Source organism: Equus asinus, chromosome 8 (genome assembly GCF_041296235.1).
Source record: "Equus asinus isolate D_3611 breed Donkey chromosome 8, EquAss-T2T_v2, whole genome shotgun sequence".
Taxonomy (NCBI): domain Eukaryota; kingdom Metazoa; phylum Chordata; class Mammalia; order Perissodactyla; family Equidae; genus Equus; species Equus asinus.
Window position 1 is genome coordinate 57,474,415 of NC_091797.1, and position 18,449 is coordinate 57,492,863.

Here is an 18,449-nt window from a genome sequence, read left to right on the forward strand (position 1 = left end):
TAAGGAAGAACTGGGAGAAAAGATAAACCAGAGAGTGGCAGCTCTGAAGTAAACCCTGACCAAGAAGATCTCATTAGCTCTGCTTTTCTGGGCTGCTAAAATAGTTGAGAAATGTAAACGACAGTAATTTTATTTTAAGTCTCTTAAAAGAAGGCCGGTTGTTGCTGTCTTATTTTAATGCCACTGTATTGGTCTGCCATGGCTGCCATAACAAAGTGCCAAACACTGAGTGGCTTAAACAGCAGAATTTATTTCCTCACGGTTCTGGAGGCTAACAGCCTGAGATCAAGGTGTCGGCAGGGCTGGTTTCTCCTGAGGCCTCTCTCCTTGGCTTGTAGATGGCCATCTCCTCCCTGCGTCCTCACATGGTCTTCCCTCTGTGTGGGTCTATGTCCTGCTCTCCTCTTCTTGTAAGGACCCCAGTCTTATTGCCTTAGGGCCCAGCGCACCCTCTGACCTCATTTTAACTTAATTACTTCTTTAAAGACCCTCTCTCCAAATTAAGTCCCATTCTGTGGTCCTGAGGGTTATAACTTCAGCATATGAATTTGGGGGGGACACAATTCTGTCCATAGCAGCTACCATTGTCTCCCTTGACTGTTCTTTCTGCGTATGTTTTATAAACACTTCATTGTATTGTCTCTAGAGAACGAGCAGACTGTGGTGGGGTTTGGGGAGCTGACCCGAACCTGTCCGAGAGGCTCTCCAGGAAGTCTCCCCCTTGAGTGAGCTTGTGGCGCCTCCCTCTCCTTGCCCTCCAGCTCCGCTGCGTGCCTCCTCTATGCCCTAGTTCTTGCCTATTAATTTCTCTTGGCAACACCCTAGCGCCTCCCCCTTGAGCTCCTATGTGGACTCCATAAATATTCTTTGTTAATACAGAGGATAGCATGTCAATGTGGATTAAGATCTATGGAGACAAGGCTTCCTCGTGCCCACAGTGGGCACGTTTACAATGTGAAATATGTCTGTGAGATAACATGTGAGCTGAGTGTGGAGTGGGGAAGGCGATTGGTAAGTTTGTTGGGTGGAGCAAATTTTTATTGATGAAGGTGAAGCCACGGAGGCTCTGAGTAATGTGTTCTTTTCCCCAATCCAATTTCCACATTCTGTGACTGGGAAAGGCAAGAGAAAGTCAGGATGAGCTTGACTCATGATGACTCTAAGAAGCTCTCACTAAGGAAAGTGGTCACATGGACTTCACAGGCTGGGTGGAGGGGGCCTCTCCCCAAAGAGGGAAAACCTGGCAGACACTCACTTCTCAGTATGTGATTAATTGCTGTGTTGATAGAACAGTGTAGGCCTCCTCACCCAGGGCCCAGGCCCTGTGCCTGCCCTTCCTAGCAAAAGCAGCTGCCTGCTTTGGGCTGAGCAGCTGGAAGTGAAACCAGGGGTGAGATGAGAGCTGCTGTGGGGGAGGGCGAAAGGGGGAGGAGGTTACTTCTTCTAACGTCATGTGCAAAAAGACGGCACTCCGAATGCTACAGCCCTTGGGGCTGAATGTCGAAAGCAGACGCCAAGCATTGGGGTGGCAACCTCTTCATGACATTTAAAACTGTTTCCCACGCCTCCCTGGAACCCCACTTCTGGCTCAAAGCTTCCTCCTCCCTTCACGGACCAGGGGGTTCTTGCACATTCCCGGTTTTCTACCATCTGGTCAATCTTTGCTACTTTGCTGTCCCCTCTCCCCCTCCCATCTCTCCCCTCTCTCCTCTCTCTCTCTCCAGCATCTCCTCCCACAGGAAGGTTGGCTCCCTGGATCTCCACAGCCCCTCCTCTCTCTTGAGAAGCCCAGGTCTGATTTCCAAAAGGAACTTCCTCTAGGCAAGTGTTCTCAACCTTAGCTGCCCTGATTAGAATCAAGTGCGAGAGTGTTTAAAATCCTGAAACCTAGGCAGCACCCCCAGACCCATTAAATTGCAATCTCTGGGGGAGTGGAAATGACGCAGCAGTATTTTTGAAGTCATTTTTAATTCTCCCACCTGGAGATAATTGTCTCCCTTCTGACCTCCCATGGTGCTTTATCCGAACTATTCTTAGAAACTTGATGCTTTTTTTTAAAAGTCTGGCTCAAGAACAAGACTCTGGGCTTCAAATCCTGGCCTAGATGTTTACTGACCATGAGACTTTTGGCGAGTTTGTTCATCATTCTGTGCCTCAGTTTCTTCATCTGTAAAATGGGTTGGGAGTGAACACAATAATAGGCTGTACCTCCTAAGGTTGTTGTGAGAAATTAAAAGCCTAGATCAGTGCCTGGCATGTAACAAGAGATCAATAAAAGTCAGCTGTTATAGCTTTGAGTAGTCGGTAAGATTTTAAAGTGATAAATTTATGTCTAATCCATGGGTTCTAGAATTTTAGCATATATAAAGATCACCTGGAGAGTTTGTTAAAAAACAAGTTCCTGGACCCCATTCCCAGAGATTCTATTCCACAGTCTAATTCCATAGGAGTGGGGCCAAGGTCCTACATTTCTAGCAGGTTTTCTAAGGATGCTATGCTGCTGGTCTGGGGACCCAACTGGGAGTATTGCTGGCCTAACCCACATCTGTGTCCTCTCCCACCCACTCCTTCAGCCCAAATAATAGCATGGGGACGACTCTGCTAGGGCTTTCCTAGAGTTCAGACACCAGAGATATTCCCCAACACCAGACTTGATCATCATTAGTCCAGCACCCCAGGTTCCAGAACTTGCCTGACTCATTCTCTCAGAGCAGAGTCCAGACTGCCCCTTTTGTACCAATCCAGAACTTTCAAGGAATAGGATGGATTCTGATGCAAGCATAACTCAAAACCAACCCCAACTCTGTATTGTTGTGATCCACTAGGCCTTAAATTAGAAGCCACAGGTTTGTTCAAAACAGTGAAAATGGGCAAAGTCTTCTTTCGTTTGCTCTTACTTCCTTGAATAAGGCCCTGCTTCTCTTTGCCTGGCCTCGGGGACCTCATGGTACTTAGTGACACACTAGAACCCCTGACTTGCGCTATCCCTGTGGATTTAAATCACTCCCTCAGCCAGATTTTCTTTGGCACTCCCTTTTAACGAGGGAAGAACACTGGCTTCTCCCTCAGATGAGCAAGACGCCATTTTGTGCATCTCGGGAGCACAGAGGTCCTTTCTTGCTGCTCTTGACCCCTATTCTGGCTTCTCTAATGAGATTTCAATTCTACGCATTTTTAAAATTTTTCTTCCTAGGAAGAGGCCAGAATACGTCCACCATTGTGTCTGGCTCTTTGCCTTTGTGCTGTTTATTTGGTTTTACCCACCTCTGTGCAGCCAGAGTATCTGTCTCATTACGTTCTCTTTTTAAGCTGACTCTTTATTTTGTTTCCATTTTAGCTCAAGTCCATTACACTAAATACTGTACACATTATTATCCCTTAAACGACTTTACTCAATCGGTTTTAGCGAGCAAGGTCAGGGCCCAGTGAGCTGGAAGACCAGCCCTTGAATTGGCTCTCAACCAAAACAGCCACCAGCCCCTCCTTTTCAAATCACTATTGCTCCAGAGGGATGGAGCTTTACGTCAGTGAAGAATGTATTAATTAAAGCAAATGAAAATGCCCTCTTTTGTTGTAATGAATTTAGGTCTTGCAGCCCATTTTCTACGGGGTCGCCTTCCTGGAAGATGTGCTGAAAAGAATTAAAGAGAAAAAAGACGTTAAGTTCATAACTGCCTTCAGGTACCTGCTTTTCACCACACTGGCTTTTCCGGTATCCGCAGTAAGTTACAAAGATGTGTGTGTAATAGAATATATGTGTACATATGGACAAATACTTCTTCTGGGTAGCAAGGCTGTTTGGGAGCCATTATTGTAATCCAGAGCAACTGCAACTGCATAAATGTCCTGTCTGAGGACTGCACCACATGGCCAGGGGCTTCGGGAAATAGGGCGCATTCTGACCAGAATTATCACTAACTTTTGCATCTTTGTGAGTGTTTGATACAAGATCCTTATTGCTGTCAAATGGGCAAGTTTTAAAGGACCCTTTTGAATCAAAATACAACTTAGAAACCTTGGTTCCATCAGAGTGATGGGATTGGAGGGTGCTGGAGTGGGAGACGACTAATTTTCCTTTTTATACATCTTGTTTCACTTGCTACAATAAGCATATGTTACTTCTACAAGTGGGAACCATTAAAAAAAAAGGTATGAGAACCTTCAAAGTTAGCACATGGAAAAGACAATTGAGGAGAGAGAGACAGTCTGTCTAAAATACCTGTGTGGGGCACACAGTGAGCACCTCATCCATTACAGAGAATGAATGGACATTGGGAAGAAGTGAGACATGCAAGCAACAGTAAGCTTGTTTGCTGACAAGGTCTGCATTTCTATGACATTGTGCATGTTTTCATTCAGTAGTTAGAATGGAAGCAAACTGAGATCAAGTACACAGGCCGCCCAGCAGGGCCTATAATTAGAAATGACTACCTCCTTCTACCTGTCATTGTCCTGCTTCCTTTAGTATTGAGACTTCAAACTGAAGTGCAAAATGAAACTCTGCAAACACTGATGAGTTCTCAGATAACAGAGCAAGTAGTGGCATTTCAGTTTTACTTTTCAGGACACCTCCTCATCCACCTCCATAGATCTAAGGGCCAAGATTTTTTTTAATAACAATGGAGTTTATTCTTTTTTTTTTAAGGCTTAGAAAAGGAACCTTTGGAATTTAAGATGAGAGGAAGATTGGAAGATTAATAGTTTTTTTTCCCATCTCAACATTGACTTTGTAAGGTAGAAGACAGACACTGAAAAGATAGCCAAGGGTATAAGAGGAGGACCAACCCAAAGCTCTGAGCAATGGAGAGATCCAACTCTCAGTTAAGTAGCTTGTGAACTAACTCTCCTGGGAGCTTATCACTTCTCTTCCCCAGCGTTCCTGCTCCCATTGTCATGCTTAATTAGAGGGTGGGCAAGGAAAGTGTCAGACTCAAGCTACTCCATGGGGCTGCTCTGGCGCACTCCTGGTGAAAGCTTAGAGAGAAGTCACTGGTTAGAACGAAATGACTTACTGGTCTATGAATCCCGTTTATCTATGTCCTCTCTGCCCACCACAATGACAAATAATTGATCTCTATCTCTCGAGAATCCCTAGAGAGAGTGGATATAGCAATTCAACAATAAGAAACTTTTTTCTTTATGTTAAATTTCTATAATGTATATGAAGATATCATTAAATTTGGTATCTGTTTTTATTTTGCTATGTTTCCTTGGTTATCTTAGAAAGCTCTGATTGAAAACAAACTTAAAAATGTTATTTTTGTGTTTTATTTTCCAGTTTGTATTTTTGTTGTTCTGGATCCTCTTTCTCTATAATCGAGAACTCATTTACCCTAAGTTCCTGGATGTTATCTTTCCAGCGTGGCTGAATCATGCGATGGTGAGTGAGGGGAAAATTCAGTAGATATAGAAAGGCAATAGCCTCTGTCCTGAGAACTACAAGATGCCTCATTAGTGTTTCCAAACTTCTCAACCTCCAACATCCCGATCAGTCCCCCCTCTCCATCTTGTCACTATTTATTTAAAGAGCACAATGTGGATACGAAATGAACGAAAACTGGTATGGTAGTTGGAGTCACTGAGAGCAGAGGGGATGTCCAGGCAAGACTCTTTGCCAAGTTGCTTATGAAGTCATTGAAAAGACACGTAGCCATAAGGGCAGGCAACTTCTTGGTGGCTGCGGTCCTGAAAGAGAAGCAACTTCAGCAAATAACATGTAATAAAATTCTGATCTAGAGACGGGATCAAGCAAGCTTTAAAAAAATCCACACCAACATCCAAACAGCATCTTACAACTCAGCAGCAGTTTCTTAGCTAACACTTGGTAAGTACTATTCACCACAAACGCAATTGTTACTTATGTATTTCTATGAATACATTCCCCTTTGGTTTTTTTATTCATGCACTTCTTTTTGAGGGGCTGAACAGCAAACAGAACCTATTCTGAGATATTTAGGTCACTGGTATCTGAGTGCCAGTAACAGTGACCTGGACAAGTGGAGCTGGAGCAAGTCGTCCAGGTCTTGGATGGAGGAGGGGTTCTGAGTCATTGGCTCTGCACGCACAAAGTAATTGTTCAAAGTTCAGCTCAGTTTCTCAATACTTACAACTGCATTTCCACATCACTCAGGAGTTCAGAAGGAGGTATCAGATTCTGTGAAGCAAATGGCATTAAAAAAAAACAGGGGGAAACTGGTTACCAGGGAAGGAGTAGCATATCAAGGCTCCCCAAGTTCACAGACTTTCTTCAGCTCCTAATCCTAACATTGTCTTAAAACTCACATGATTACCAATTTGGAAAAGCAACCCAGTCCATCAACTCTCGCCTTCACATGTTCCTCTCACCCCCCAAAAAAATGTACTTTCACTTTAAATATGTGCTCAGTGAGATACTGATCATGAACTGACTAGGATACACAAGTTCTGATCTAACTTAGAGTTCAGGACCAAAACTATGTATTAAATAAGTCTGCCTCTCAGGGACTCCTTCTACCACCTTCTTTTTTGTCAGAACACCTCCTCGTCTTCCCAATTTCCATTAACAGTAATTTGAGACACCCAAGTAGAGAACATTCCTGACATTTTATGGCACTTTACACTGTACTAAGGCTGTTCCTCAAATAAAATATGAACTCATTTAATTCACACAACTTTTTTTAGATAACAACTATAAACCTGATTTTTACAAGTTAAAAAAAGAAAACACTCAGAGAGGTTAAGTGATTTGCCCAGGGCCAACGAGCTCATAAGTGGGACAGCTGGATTCAAATACAAGGCTAATTCACTTTTGTTGATGTTTACTACAGTAGGTGCAGAACTTATGGTTTGATCTGATTTCTAGTTCACCAGGCAATGAAAAGGATGTCACTTTGCTTGATTAACATAGCAAAGTGAGAATTCTCACTTAAAAAAATAAAATCCAGAATCCCCATCTGGATGCTAAGAAGCCAAAACTCAACTTAAGAAAGTGAAGTGATTTGGGACAGCTCACTGAGCTAGACGTTACTAAAATAAAAAGGCAGAGTATTGAAAGTGTCTTTTATTTGGAGCCAAACACGTTATATCAAACACCTTTTCAAGGCTTTGTGAGCTCATCTAGTAGTTTTCCTATAATTATTACAAACTTCCTACCTCTTTGGGATTCCATTTTCCACATAGAAGTAAATTGAGTTTCTTCCAAATAGTTGTGCTGGTGATGCCAGGATTTGTGACCTTGCTAAACAGCCATATGGATTTTGGTTAATTTTGGAAGCAGATAGCTGGATAATGTACATCACATCCATGATCTAGTTAGTAAGGCAGATACTATCCAACAGAGATCCTAAATATTTTTGTGCCTTCACACTCTAGGGTTTCCGTTGATCCTGTTTCTTGTGCTTTGGTCAATCAAGCAACCTGAATCCCTTAGAGAGAAGGGGCTAGGATCAAAGAAGGTGGGACAATGATGACAAAGAGAGAAGAGAAGGATTTAACCTGCCTTGGGTCAGACACAGACTCTTCTGTGGTGCTATCAGCTTAATTGGAGGAACTCCCAACAGAGCCATTTCTAGGGAAAATGTTGGCATCCACAAAGCCAGCATTGGGTGTCCCTAATGTGATTACTCCCAAAACTCCCATGCTTCCTTTTGGTGTTTGCTCCAAATCCAGTGTCCTCATGACTACCTCTCATCCCTCTCTTCCAGACTGTGTCCCTCACTCTGGACATTTTCTGTCCTCGCTATTAAATCCTCCTGGTCGATTGCCTCAAGGAATGCTCCCTGATAACTTCTTAAATACTGGTGTAAATGAATATGGAAATAGCTGCTACCAGGTCAATTTGTTAACACTCACCATGTTTTAACAGTGTCCTTCCAGGACAACCCAAAAAAGTGAATATACCCCAAAACCATCACTTTGGCCTCCTGAGTTATGATGGACAGTCCTCACTAGTTGGCTCCCTGTGGGGCTGGCTCTAAAAGGAAGTCACTCCCTGTTCTGCTCCTTTTTCTTTTCCACAATATGAGAATTCTTGCTGTAACTAGCCAGTGTCATGCATTCCTGAAAGGTTCTTTCATTTCACAACAGTCCTTCTGTTTGCTATTCTAGTCTTAGCTTTGGAATATTTTCCCTGTGGTCATTTGTGAAGGTGCCCCGGGTTTTATGAGCAGTATTTGTCAAGTTAAGAAATATCACTCTCCCCTTTGACACAGTGTGGTTCTAAGACTTCATGATTCATCCAGCCTTTGGAATTCTCTCAGCCCAACCCTTCTAGCTCATTGTCATTGCCATAGGAACACTCAAAGCTGACTATCATCTCTAATAGATGTTTTTCTACCCTTGTTTTGTATCCAAACCGACTAGTAACGTCAATGAGATATTTACATCGACCATGGTCAGGCTGTCGTTTGCTAGTGCCCTAGGAACTCCCATTTGAGCCAGGCTGCCTTATTTAAAGTAGATCAGCCCAACTGTTTTATTACTAAGCAGTTCTCCAGTCTTCATGAAAGAAGGGAAAAAAACAGCAAAGTATTCCTCCAGGTTTTGCAAGAAAAACATCAACTCCTCAGGTCTTATCTAAGTGATTACTAAAGATAGAACCAGAGCAGACAGGTTTAAATAGCAGGAAGAGGATTCAGTAACTGAGGAAACTATCACATCCTAACCTGTAGGGAGCTGGGGAAGTTATTTCTCTGGAAATCAACCTAAATCGTTTAGGTTACCCCAAAAGAGAGGTGAAATAGATCAGAGAACTCCCTCAGAGCCCCTCTACATTTGAAAACAGTACATGATTATCTAGAGAGTGCGTGTAAGCACTTTATAAACTATCAAGGACTGCAGAAATATGCTATTATCATGTAAAACTCTAATGCGTGATCACAGGGTTTTAGAACTGAAAAGTCTTCGTTGATATTTATGGAGATTTTAGAACAATCTGCTCATAAGAGAGAGGCCTTATCTTGGCTCTTTACATTGGAGCAAACACCAAATACAGCTACTTAGTTACTTATTGTGTTGTCATTCATTCACTTGGAAAAATAATTATAAAGTACCATGAAGTACCTGCTACATGTGTAACACCATGATCGATATTTGAGAAGGGTTTTGACTTCTAGTGCTCTTAAATCCAATTTAGCCTAGTATATACACCCACATAGTTGAAATAATAAAATAACAGTTAATACTAATACAAGACATTGACATAGGTGGTGTCATGAAGTGGCGTGTGTCATTACTGCCAAATGAGCGACATGGATAAGAGGGCTTCTATGTCCTCTGTGTCCTACTTTGGCTGTGACTGACATGTGGGTCATGACTGAACAACCTAGAAGGCCTTTGAGCCCTCTATGGTGCGCCGGGGAGTCAAAATGTCAAAGAAGTACAACTCTAAACCTTCCAGTTTCTTCCTCACTCATAGCATGCAAGATATTGGCTATCACTAAATTCAGACCCAAGCTCAGATTATTCTCTCCCACCCATAAGCTTGGTGTGAAATTGTTGGGCTGCTAAGTAGAGGTAGGTAAGTCCTGATGAGGAAGGAAGGCCAGCTGTGGGCACATCAGCACCAGATGGCTGCCCTTTGTCCTCAAACATTACACATCCCTCCCCCATGCCTTCCTGGTTCCTCACCCCACCCTTCCTCTGAGCAGAGGAGACCCACAATCTAGATAGCTCTGAATAGCTTAGTGGTTTTCAACCTTTAGGAAACAGGGCACTTTGTGAATCTGAGGAAACCTATGGATCTTTGCCCAAGGAGAACACAAATACCCACAAATTTTGTGTACAATGTTAGAAGGTTTATGGACCCTCAAAATTCCACTTATGGGCCTCAGGTTAAGATCTCCTGATATAACTGAGCATATACTTGAAAACAGGGCCCCAGGTGATTTCTCATGCTGACTTCAAATCAAAAGACAAAATCAAGCATTATTCATTTTTAAAAAGTTATTATTATGTGCTTAATGCTGTTTTATTCTCTATGGCATGACAAGAGAAATATGAGATATGGTTCCTAACATGAAGAAGCATAAATTATAGATACTATATATCTAATCTTTTATATATACAAAAAGATATATAGATCATATATGTATATCGTCATACATCGCTTAACGACAGGGATATGTTCTGAGGAGTGCGTCATTAGGCAATTTTGTCATTGTGTGAACATCATAGCCTGCACTTACACAAACCTAGAAGGTATAGCCTACTACACACCTAGGCTGTGTGACATTAATCTTATGGGACCACTGTTGTATATGCAGTTCACTGTTGACCAAAACATCACTATGTGGCACATAACTGCGTCTGTGTACATATATTTATATTGGTGTGTGTATGCATATACATACATCAGCCTTTTAACTTGCTAAAAGCAGAGGCTGTGTTCGGCAGCATCTTTGGGAGAACGTTTGTGACAGTTAAAAAACAAAAATAAAACCGCCTAATATTTTTCCCCAGAAAGTCTGTATCTGAAAAGAAAGAGGGACCTGGTCAGGGTTCCCATGGGGGCTCCGCCTCCCATCCACTTCTGCTTCCCCAGGATATAAGACATAAGCCAGAGTATGTTCTGCTGATCTAGCGCCCCAGCCCACACCTATAGGCTGGTAAGTGACAGCCTTTGGAGGGTACCCAAAGCACGGTCCACAGTTAACAGAAACCATGTAGCTCTGGGGCAGTGAGATGGCTAGAGAGCAATCCCCTCCAAAATGTCTCTGTAACCCACATGCTATTGACACCATTTTTGTAAACTATTGTCTCAGCATAGGGAGTCTGCTTTTTATTATATATATTTTTTCTATGCTATATAATCTTACATAATGTATAATATAGTCCAGCTAGTATATATAATAATAAGCAAGACATTTGGCTTTAACATAAGGAAGGGCTAAGAAGCATTGACAGAGTGCCTGCTATGTCCCAGGCCCTCTTCTAGGAGCTGAAGATGCAGAAGTAAACAAGACCACCAAAAAGATCTGTCCTTGTGGAGAACACATATATCTTGGTGGGGGAGACAAGAATAAATGTATACATGATAAATGAATAATACACTGCCAGGTAGTGAAAGTGCTAAAACTAAAAATAAAGTGGAGTAACGGGACAGAGTGAGGAGTGTGTCTGTGTTTGGGGTGTGTGCGAGTAGAGGTTGTAGGTTTAATAGGTGATAGGGCAGTCCGGGTGGGCAGGGACGCTCTACGATGAGCCAATATTTTAACGGAAATTTGGATAAAGTGAGACAGGCAGCCACAGGAAGTTTTGGCAGAATACAGGCTCCGGCAGACAGAGCAGCAAGTACAAAGCCCCTGAGAGGAAATGCTGGCATCTTTAGGAAGCAGCAAGAAGGCCAGTGTGGTTGGCTCAGAGTGAATGAAGAGGAGAATGACAGGACTGTGGCCAGGGTTTGGATTATGCCTCACACGATTTATAAGGAGTTAGGATTATATTCTGAGTATGATGGGCAAGGGCATCTTTTCAGGGAGGCCTTACCTGCTGGGGGAGCACTTTTAATGTTTAAACTATATAAATGATATAAAGGCTGAGGGACAGGCCTTACCTGTCCCTTCTCAACATACTACATGTTTTATATCTACATATAAAATAGTCCTTAAGGATATATATATATGTATATCACTCTTTCTTCCTTAGCACTTATCTCTCTATCTCTATCACCTATATATCTAAGTTTCTATGTGTCTACATCTATCTATCATCTACCTATCTACATTGCATTTTACTTATCTTGCTCACATTTCAAGATGTGATGCACAGAAAATTAACTCTAAGGGTGGGCACAGTGGAGGTGTGATGGGAGAGCGGAGGCGTGCAGACCAGTTAGAAAGTGTTTGCCGAGTACAGCAGGAGATGATGGAGGCTGGGATGAGGCACGTGGCAGTGGAGTTGATGTGCGTGTCTTCAGTATAGATCATGAATGTAGAGCCATCAGGATTCACTGAATTATAGCAAAGAAGAAGAGAGAAGATTTCCAGCCTAAGACACCGGGAAGGGTATGGATAGAGCTGCTATGGAAGGTGCAAGGATTGCAGAGGAGGAAATTAATTGTTCTGTTTAGATATGTTAGAGATGCCTATTAGACAGCAAAATTTAGACGCCAAGAGAGGCAGTTGGACACATAAGCTGAGGGGAGATTTCTGGGTGGGTGACATAAATTTGGTTGTCTTCATTAAAGATCATTTTTAAAGTTAAATAAGAAAACCTAGGGAGTAAGTATGGTTGGGGAACTATCCCAGGACTAAGCCTTAGAACATTCCAACTTTCAATGCTTGGGAGGAAAAGCAGAAGAATTGAAGAAAGGAGGTTGAGAAGGAGGTGCCAGTGAGTTAGGAGGGAAGCCAATGCTGTTTAGTCTCCTGGAAGACAAGTATAAAAATGTTACAAGAAAGAGGAAGTATTTTGTGTCAAAAGCTGGTGGGAGGTCAAGTGAGATGACATGTAAGATGATGAGTTAGAATTTTCCATTGAATTTGGCAATATTGAATTCTCTGGTGACTTGTAGGAGAGCAGTTCGATGGGTGGTGGGGGGAGGTAGAGCCTTGGTAAGGCCGTATGTATCCATTTCCTGTTGCTTCTGTAACAAACTAGTACAAACTTAATGGCTTAAAGCAACACAAATTTATTATCTGATAGTTCTGAAGGTCAGAAGTTCAAAATGGGTATAATGGGATAAAATCAAGGTATCAGCAGAGCTGCATTCCTTCTGCAGGCTCTAGAGGAAAATCTGTTCCCTTGCCTTTTCCATCTACAACCTGCCTCCATTCCTTAGTTCATGGCCTCTTCCTCTTTCTTCAAATCTGTTGTACCGTTAAATTCTAAAATCTTCTCTGGAAATTTTCTACTCTAGATCTGGTGTCCACATTAGAAATAGAAAACATGACTTCCAACTATGACCGGAAAATGGTATTGAACAATAACTCATCCTGTGATTCTAGGAAAGGTAGAGATACACTAGTTAAGCCAATGAATAGATGTTACAATGGCGTACAGAGGGAAAGATCCTTTTTCAGAGCATTGTTCTAGAGCTCATGAGCAGGAATGAAAATGGAATCGTTTACCACACCCTGATATTTACTAGGATATTTTTTCAGGCTTAATCACTGCAGTGCTATTTGTGGATTGTCCTCTTGTTTTAAAATACTTTCTATCCATCCTTTTATTCATTCCATTCACTTCCCAATCTAAGGTAGGGTAGACTCTCCAGTGGCATTCACCTGGGAAACACTGAGAAGTTAAACGAGTGCTTAAAGCTTGGCAGTGAAATCAGAAGCTAAACTGGGATTAGGAAGCAGAATTAGCTGAGTAAGGACAATAAAGCCATCTTGCCCCTCAGGAAGTCTTAAGGTAAACAGAGGAGATTCTGATAATGAACTGGCAAAGGATTACCAATCCCCTTAAGGTTTTATATAACCAAAACCAAGCAACCGTGGTGCCTGCTTTCTTCATCTCTTGCGAGCAGGAAGCAGATTGGCAAAAGTGTATCTTCTTTTATTTAAAATCCCAATTCTGGGAATTTCCAATGTGTTCTAAAGAGTAGCTTGCTTTCACAATTCCATTATCCAGTGATTTTCCATCAACAGGCTGCCTTTTGAATAGAAGAATACCAGTAGAAAATAGACCCCAATTTCAAAATCAAGGTCAAAGGTTTTTATTGACCAAAAAAATATACATGTTCTCTAATAAATTGCTAGGAATTTGAGTAATTGAAATCATTCTGTGCCCTTGAGGGTTTGCTAGTAGGTCTCCCCTCCTGTGTGCTGTAACCAATCCTCACTTCCATGGGAACCATGTGTAATTCTACCAATGGGAAGAGTGACTTTGTGCTGGAGAAAAACTAGAATGGAGAAACTCATAAGAGAAGATCCTAAACCCCTCTGAAATACCAAGAGAAAGAAATAAAATCTCAGTGAGTAGGAAAGAGCTAAAGTCCCATGATCTCAGAATAGAAGTGGAAATGCCTAAGAGCCTGGTGGGTGGGTGAGAGCCTTCTCTGTCAGATTCAAAAGGACACCCCTTCCTGATTAATGATCCTGCCCAGAAAAGGCCTTATCATGCTTCTAGTTGCTTCGTAACTCCACAGGCAGACACTCTGACAGCTGCTGAGTCCCATCCTTGCCTTGAACAGGTCGCTGCTGAAGGGCTTTCAGCCCCCATGTCTCTTTCCCTCGTCTCTTCCTCTTCTCTGCCTACAGAGCAGTCGCTGTACATGATTGGGAATTCAGGTTGGTCCAAGTCCTCTATCTCTGTCTCACCTCCAGGTCCTTGGTTTACCAGGCAGTAGAATATTTCTGCAGGCCATTATCTAGTCTTCTTGATGGTGACTTCACTTGCCCACATATTACACACCCATCGTATGGCTTCCTAGCTCTCAGATGCTTTATGTCTTGAGTTTTAAACTCTCAGCCCTGCCCTTCATTCCTCTTTCCCAACCCAATGGGCACCTTCATTTACATGTAGGTACTTGCTTTGCCAACTCCTTCCTAAATCTCACCGATTCTTCCAATCTACCACCAGCCTTACTTACCAGCTTCATCTTCTTTCTGTCACCTTCACGTATTCACTAGATTCACCCATTTTCTCTAAAATTTTACACTAGAGCAAAGCTAAAGAGGACTGAGGACAGGGGGACAAGAGTGAGCTCTTTTTCTAGGGAGCTTGTGCATTAAGCTGTGTGAAATGGGGTGACTGCCAACTCTGGGAGTGTGAGTAGAAGATTTGCTCAACGTGGGGATCCTGTCTTTATGCTCAGTGGTTCTACAGGGGGCCGGGTACGTACTTGCAGTCTTGTAGCAGTGCTCTGATAACTGAAAGTGCCTGGATGCCATTAGAAAGCACCTCCATTAACACGAAGATCTACAGGCATGTTGGCACACTCTCTATCTAACCACTCAAAGAGTCAGCTATCTAATTGTGAATGTTTAAAAACAGAATGAAAACCTGATGCTAGATAACAGGCCTGCTGAGCAGGGGCAAGAGAGCGTGGCCATTGCTTGAAAATACTGTTTTTGCCATTTTCTTAGTGTATACGACTGTAATAGACAATAATATGGTGATTTCTCTCCTTTATTATCCATCTCATGCTTGACAATAAATATTCTTTTGTAGCAATGATTGGCATAGATACTAAAATACTTAATATATCAAGTAGTATTTAATAAAAGTCTTTTGTCTCCGATCGCGAGAGTTTAGTTTAATGCTTCTATGTGGGAACATTTTAATTAATATGCATACTTTTACTGACATATTTTTAAATACTTTGCTAACCTAATAATGTCAGAGTCAGTTGCATTAAAATATCATCATGATCACAGAAATTGTAAGCCTGGCAAAAAAGGTGCTTAAAAAATATTTGTCGAATGATATTTAACAACTGGAATATTGAGTTACACGTCCTCTGGGAGTGACACTTAATCTTAGTGGCTTTTGTTGAAGTGGTGACTTTGAGACATGGTACAGTTAATCCAAGACATCTCCAGGTACAGGTCATCAGGAAATCGACCATCTGGTAAATCATATTCTATCTTCACAAATGTCCTTTCACCTCTGAGTGTTTACTCGGGTTAAAAAGTTGAAAGGGATAAATTATTAGGAAGAAGGGTGCTTGTGCTTGATCCTTAAAAGTCAGATTGGGGTGAGAGGAAGCAAAATTTCTTAGCTCTGTGTCTAAATTGCAAAAAAGATTGACTTCGGATATTTTCTACAAGTTTATTTTTGATTTCATGAAAAGAATTGACTTTAGTACCAGAAAACTTTCATTCTGGCGCCATTTCTGCCATGTTCTTGCTGTGCAATTTTGGGAAAGTTAATAGACCTCTCTGGATATTGGGTTCCTTAAAATAGGCAAAGCATGTTTACTGTTCTTAATTCTCAGTGATGTTGTTAGAAACAAACAAAATAATATGTGTATAACATAAAGTGCTATAGATGATACATAACCTATGCCAAAGTGTTGTCAACTTGGAATCACCATCACCCCTTCTCCATTCTCCTCTGTGTAGCAGGGGATAAGCCTGGAACCACACACAGTTCCCAGAATCCCCTTCTCTGTGTGTTTCCGGGTGAGAGTCAGCCAGTGAGAGTCATTCTCATGAGATGTGGAAGAGATTCTCCAGTGGCCCTTGAGAACAGATGTGTGGGAAGACTGCAGAACTAGGTTAGCAGCAGCTCCTGGACGAGCACCTAGGAATCTCACACTTTATCCCACAAGCAGCTGAAATCAATGGTGGCCGCTCCCGGGGACTTTTTAGATTTACCACAGCTTCTTGGCCAGCTCCTTTGATCACCTGCATCCAGCAGAAGGATCCCTGACTTTCACTGCCTTACCCTTTCCAACAGCTGCCTAAACCTCTAAAACCTTTCTCCTGGAGTCTGTGGCTCTTGGCTTCTGTGCTCCTGATGGGACCCAATACATGACCATAAAATTTCCGCTTCCTTCCAAATCATGCCCTCAACCACCAAAGGTTATCCATCCAAAGGAAACAGGGTCCTGAGTGACTTCCCTTTCTGGCTGTAGAATGGAACAGTAGCTTGAAACAAACAAACAAACATTATAAGACACCTTTAAAATGTTGAAAAAAATATTTTAAAAAATAGTTTTAAATGTTTGACTTATCGACAAAAAAGTGATGGAAATTTACCAAAGCCAAAAAAAGCAGAAGAGGAGCTAAGAAAGAGAGTGAGCACAGGCAATATTTGAAGAGAGAATCACTTATTATTTCCCAGAATTTACGAAAAATTAATACTCAGTTTCAGGAAGTGCCCAAAAATGCCACTTAGGACAGAGAGGAGACATCTAGCCAGTTGTATGACACCACAGACACCTTAGACAAGAAGATCCCAGAAGCAGCCAAAATAGTAGGATGGATTTCCCAAAAAAAGAAACTGCTGTTAGTCGGATAGCTGATTTCTCAAAAGCAACAAAAAAGCCAGGATATAGCAGAGTAATAGCATCCCAGTGTCAAATTTAAAAATTGTCAACCTATTTACTCACTGAAAGTATCTTCTAAAACAAGGGCAAAATAAAGACATTTTCAGACACACTAAAACAGACTTTATCACCCAGAGACCCTCAGTAAAGGAAATGCTGAAGGATGTACTTCAGGAAAGGAGAATGAGCTCAGAAGGAAGGTTCAAGATACAAGAAGCAATGGCAAGCGATTTGTTCAACTTATGGTGATTTCAAAAAAGAGTGAACTGGGGCCAGCCCGGTGGCACAGCGGTTAAGTTCCCATGTTCTGCTCTGGCCACCCGGGGTTCGCCAGTTCGGATCCCGAGTGTGGACATGGCACCGCTTGGCATGCCATGCTGTGGTAGGCGTTCCACATAGAAAGTAGAGGAAGATGGGCACGGATGTTAGCTCAGGGCCAATCTTCCTCAGCAAAAAGAGAAGGATTGGTGGCAGATGTTAGCTCAGGGCTAATCTTCCTCAAAAAAAAAGAAAAAAACAGTGAACTAAAATACTGGAGGAAAATAGTGTATAATTTGGGAGAAGGATGATTGGAATTAAGGCCTTCTAAGGCCTCCTTGGATTGCTGATGAGGTCGGGGGACAGATGATGACTTCTATTGGCTGTTACCAAGTTAAACAAGCATGGTATAATGTCTAAAATAACCACCAAAATAAGAGAAATGGAGTGTATGACCTCCACATCCACAGAAGAGGAAAAACAAAATAGGAAAAAAATGAACTGATGAGAATTTGAATCCATGGTCAGAGGCTGTTCTAAGGTGTAGAAAAAAGCACAGAAACAGCACCTGCAGTGGGGTGCATTCAAACCCGTGAGGATGAGAAGTGGCGTCTGGTGGAAAGGCCTTTTGTGCAGACTTAGGTTACCTCCCGCTGGAAGCATTTCTACTACTCTTGAAGGCACAAATCTCTAAATTATGCAACTAACCCCTAACTGAGCTATTTCAGTTAATACTGGAGTCGGATATGGGGGGGTGGCGTATGGGAATGTCAGGGTACATTGGAGAGAGGAACATGCCAAGTTTCTAAAGTACTCATTTTAAAATGATAGATATAAGCAGAGAAAGAGAACCAATGATTAGTCCATTTTGTTCATACCTTTATTAGGGACAAGAGCCCTTTCCCTAAGGCTTATTCCGCAGGCTGCTCTTTAATAACACTAAATTGCGATTATAGATGAATTTGGTGGAGTGTTCTCCTTTCTAATCCTGGCAGCCGTCCCTGGAGGGGAGGCCCTTAGAGTTTTCTGGCAATTAAGAAAAGCCTCTTGATCATAAAGTGATCTCTCGAGGTGATCAAATTGCCTGCCTTCCATGCTAGGCAACGCAACAATTAAGCCCAAGTTTGTATTTCTTTCTATTCTGGTGCATGCTGCTTATTTAGTCTGTATATAATTAAAGTTTCAGGGTTGGGTTTTAACGTCCTCAGGATTGCTTGATTTACTTTCCTGTTGATGCCAGCATGGAGGCTCTGTACACAAACCTACAGAACAACTT

At 42.1% G+C, this 18,449-nt stretch overlaps 1 protein-coding gene and 1 long non-coding RNA gene across 11 annotated transcripts in view; one reads left to right on the forward strand and one right to left on the reverse strand.

Annotated features, from left to right (window-relative positions):
* The window catches only part of ADTRP (androgen dependent TFPI regulating protein), a 64,739-nt gene that overhangs the window by 12,925 nt on the left and 33,365 nt on the right, over nt 1-18,449 (forward strand). For all 3 annotated transcript variants that reach the window (XM_070515627.1, XM_070515626.1, XM_044773230.2), the window contains 2 exons: nt 3,587-3,721; nt 5,279-5,380. In XM_070515627.1, coding sequence (XP_070371728.1) covers nt 3,587-3,721; nt 5,279-5,380 — 237 coding nt within the window. The remainder of the gene's footprint in view (nt 1-3,586; nt 3,722-5,278; nt 5,381-18,449) is intronic.
* LOC123287008 (uncharacterized) overlaps nt 3,307-18,449 on the reverse strand; it is a 71,174-nt gene continuing 56,031 nt past the window's right edge. For 2 of the 8 annotated variants that reach the window (XR_011505205.1, XR_011505204.1), the window contains 3 exons: nt 6,108-6,154; nt 5,013-5,091; nt 3,308-3,631 (listed from right to left, as the gene is read on the reverse strand). This is a non-coding gene — a long non-coding RNA (uncharacterized lncRNA). Of the gene's footprint in view, nt 3,632-5,012; nt 5,686-6,107; nt 6,155-18,449 lie in introns of those variants that run through there. The other 6 variants (XR_011505206.1, XR_011505202.1, XR_011505208.1 and 3 more) reach the window with 4 other exon arrangements.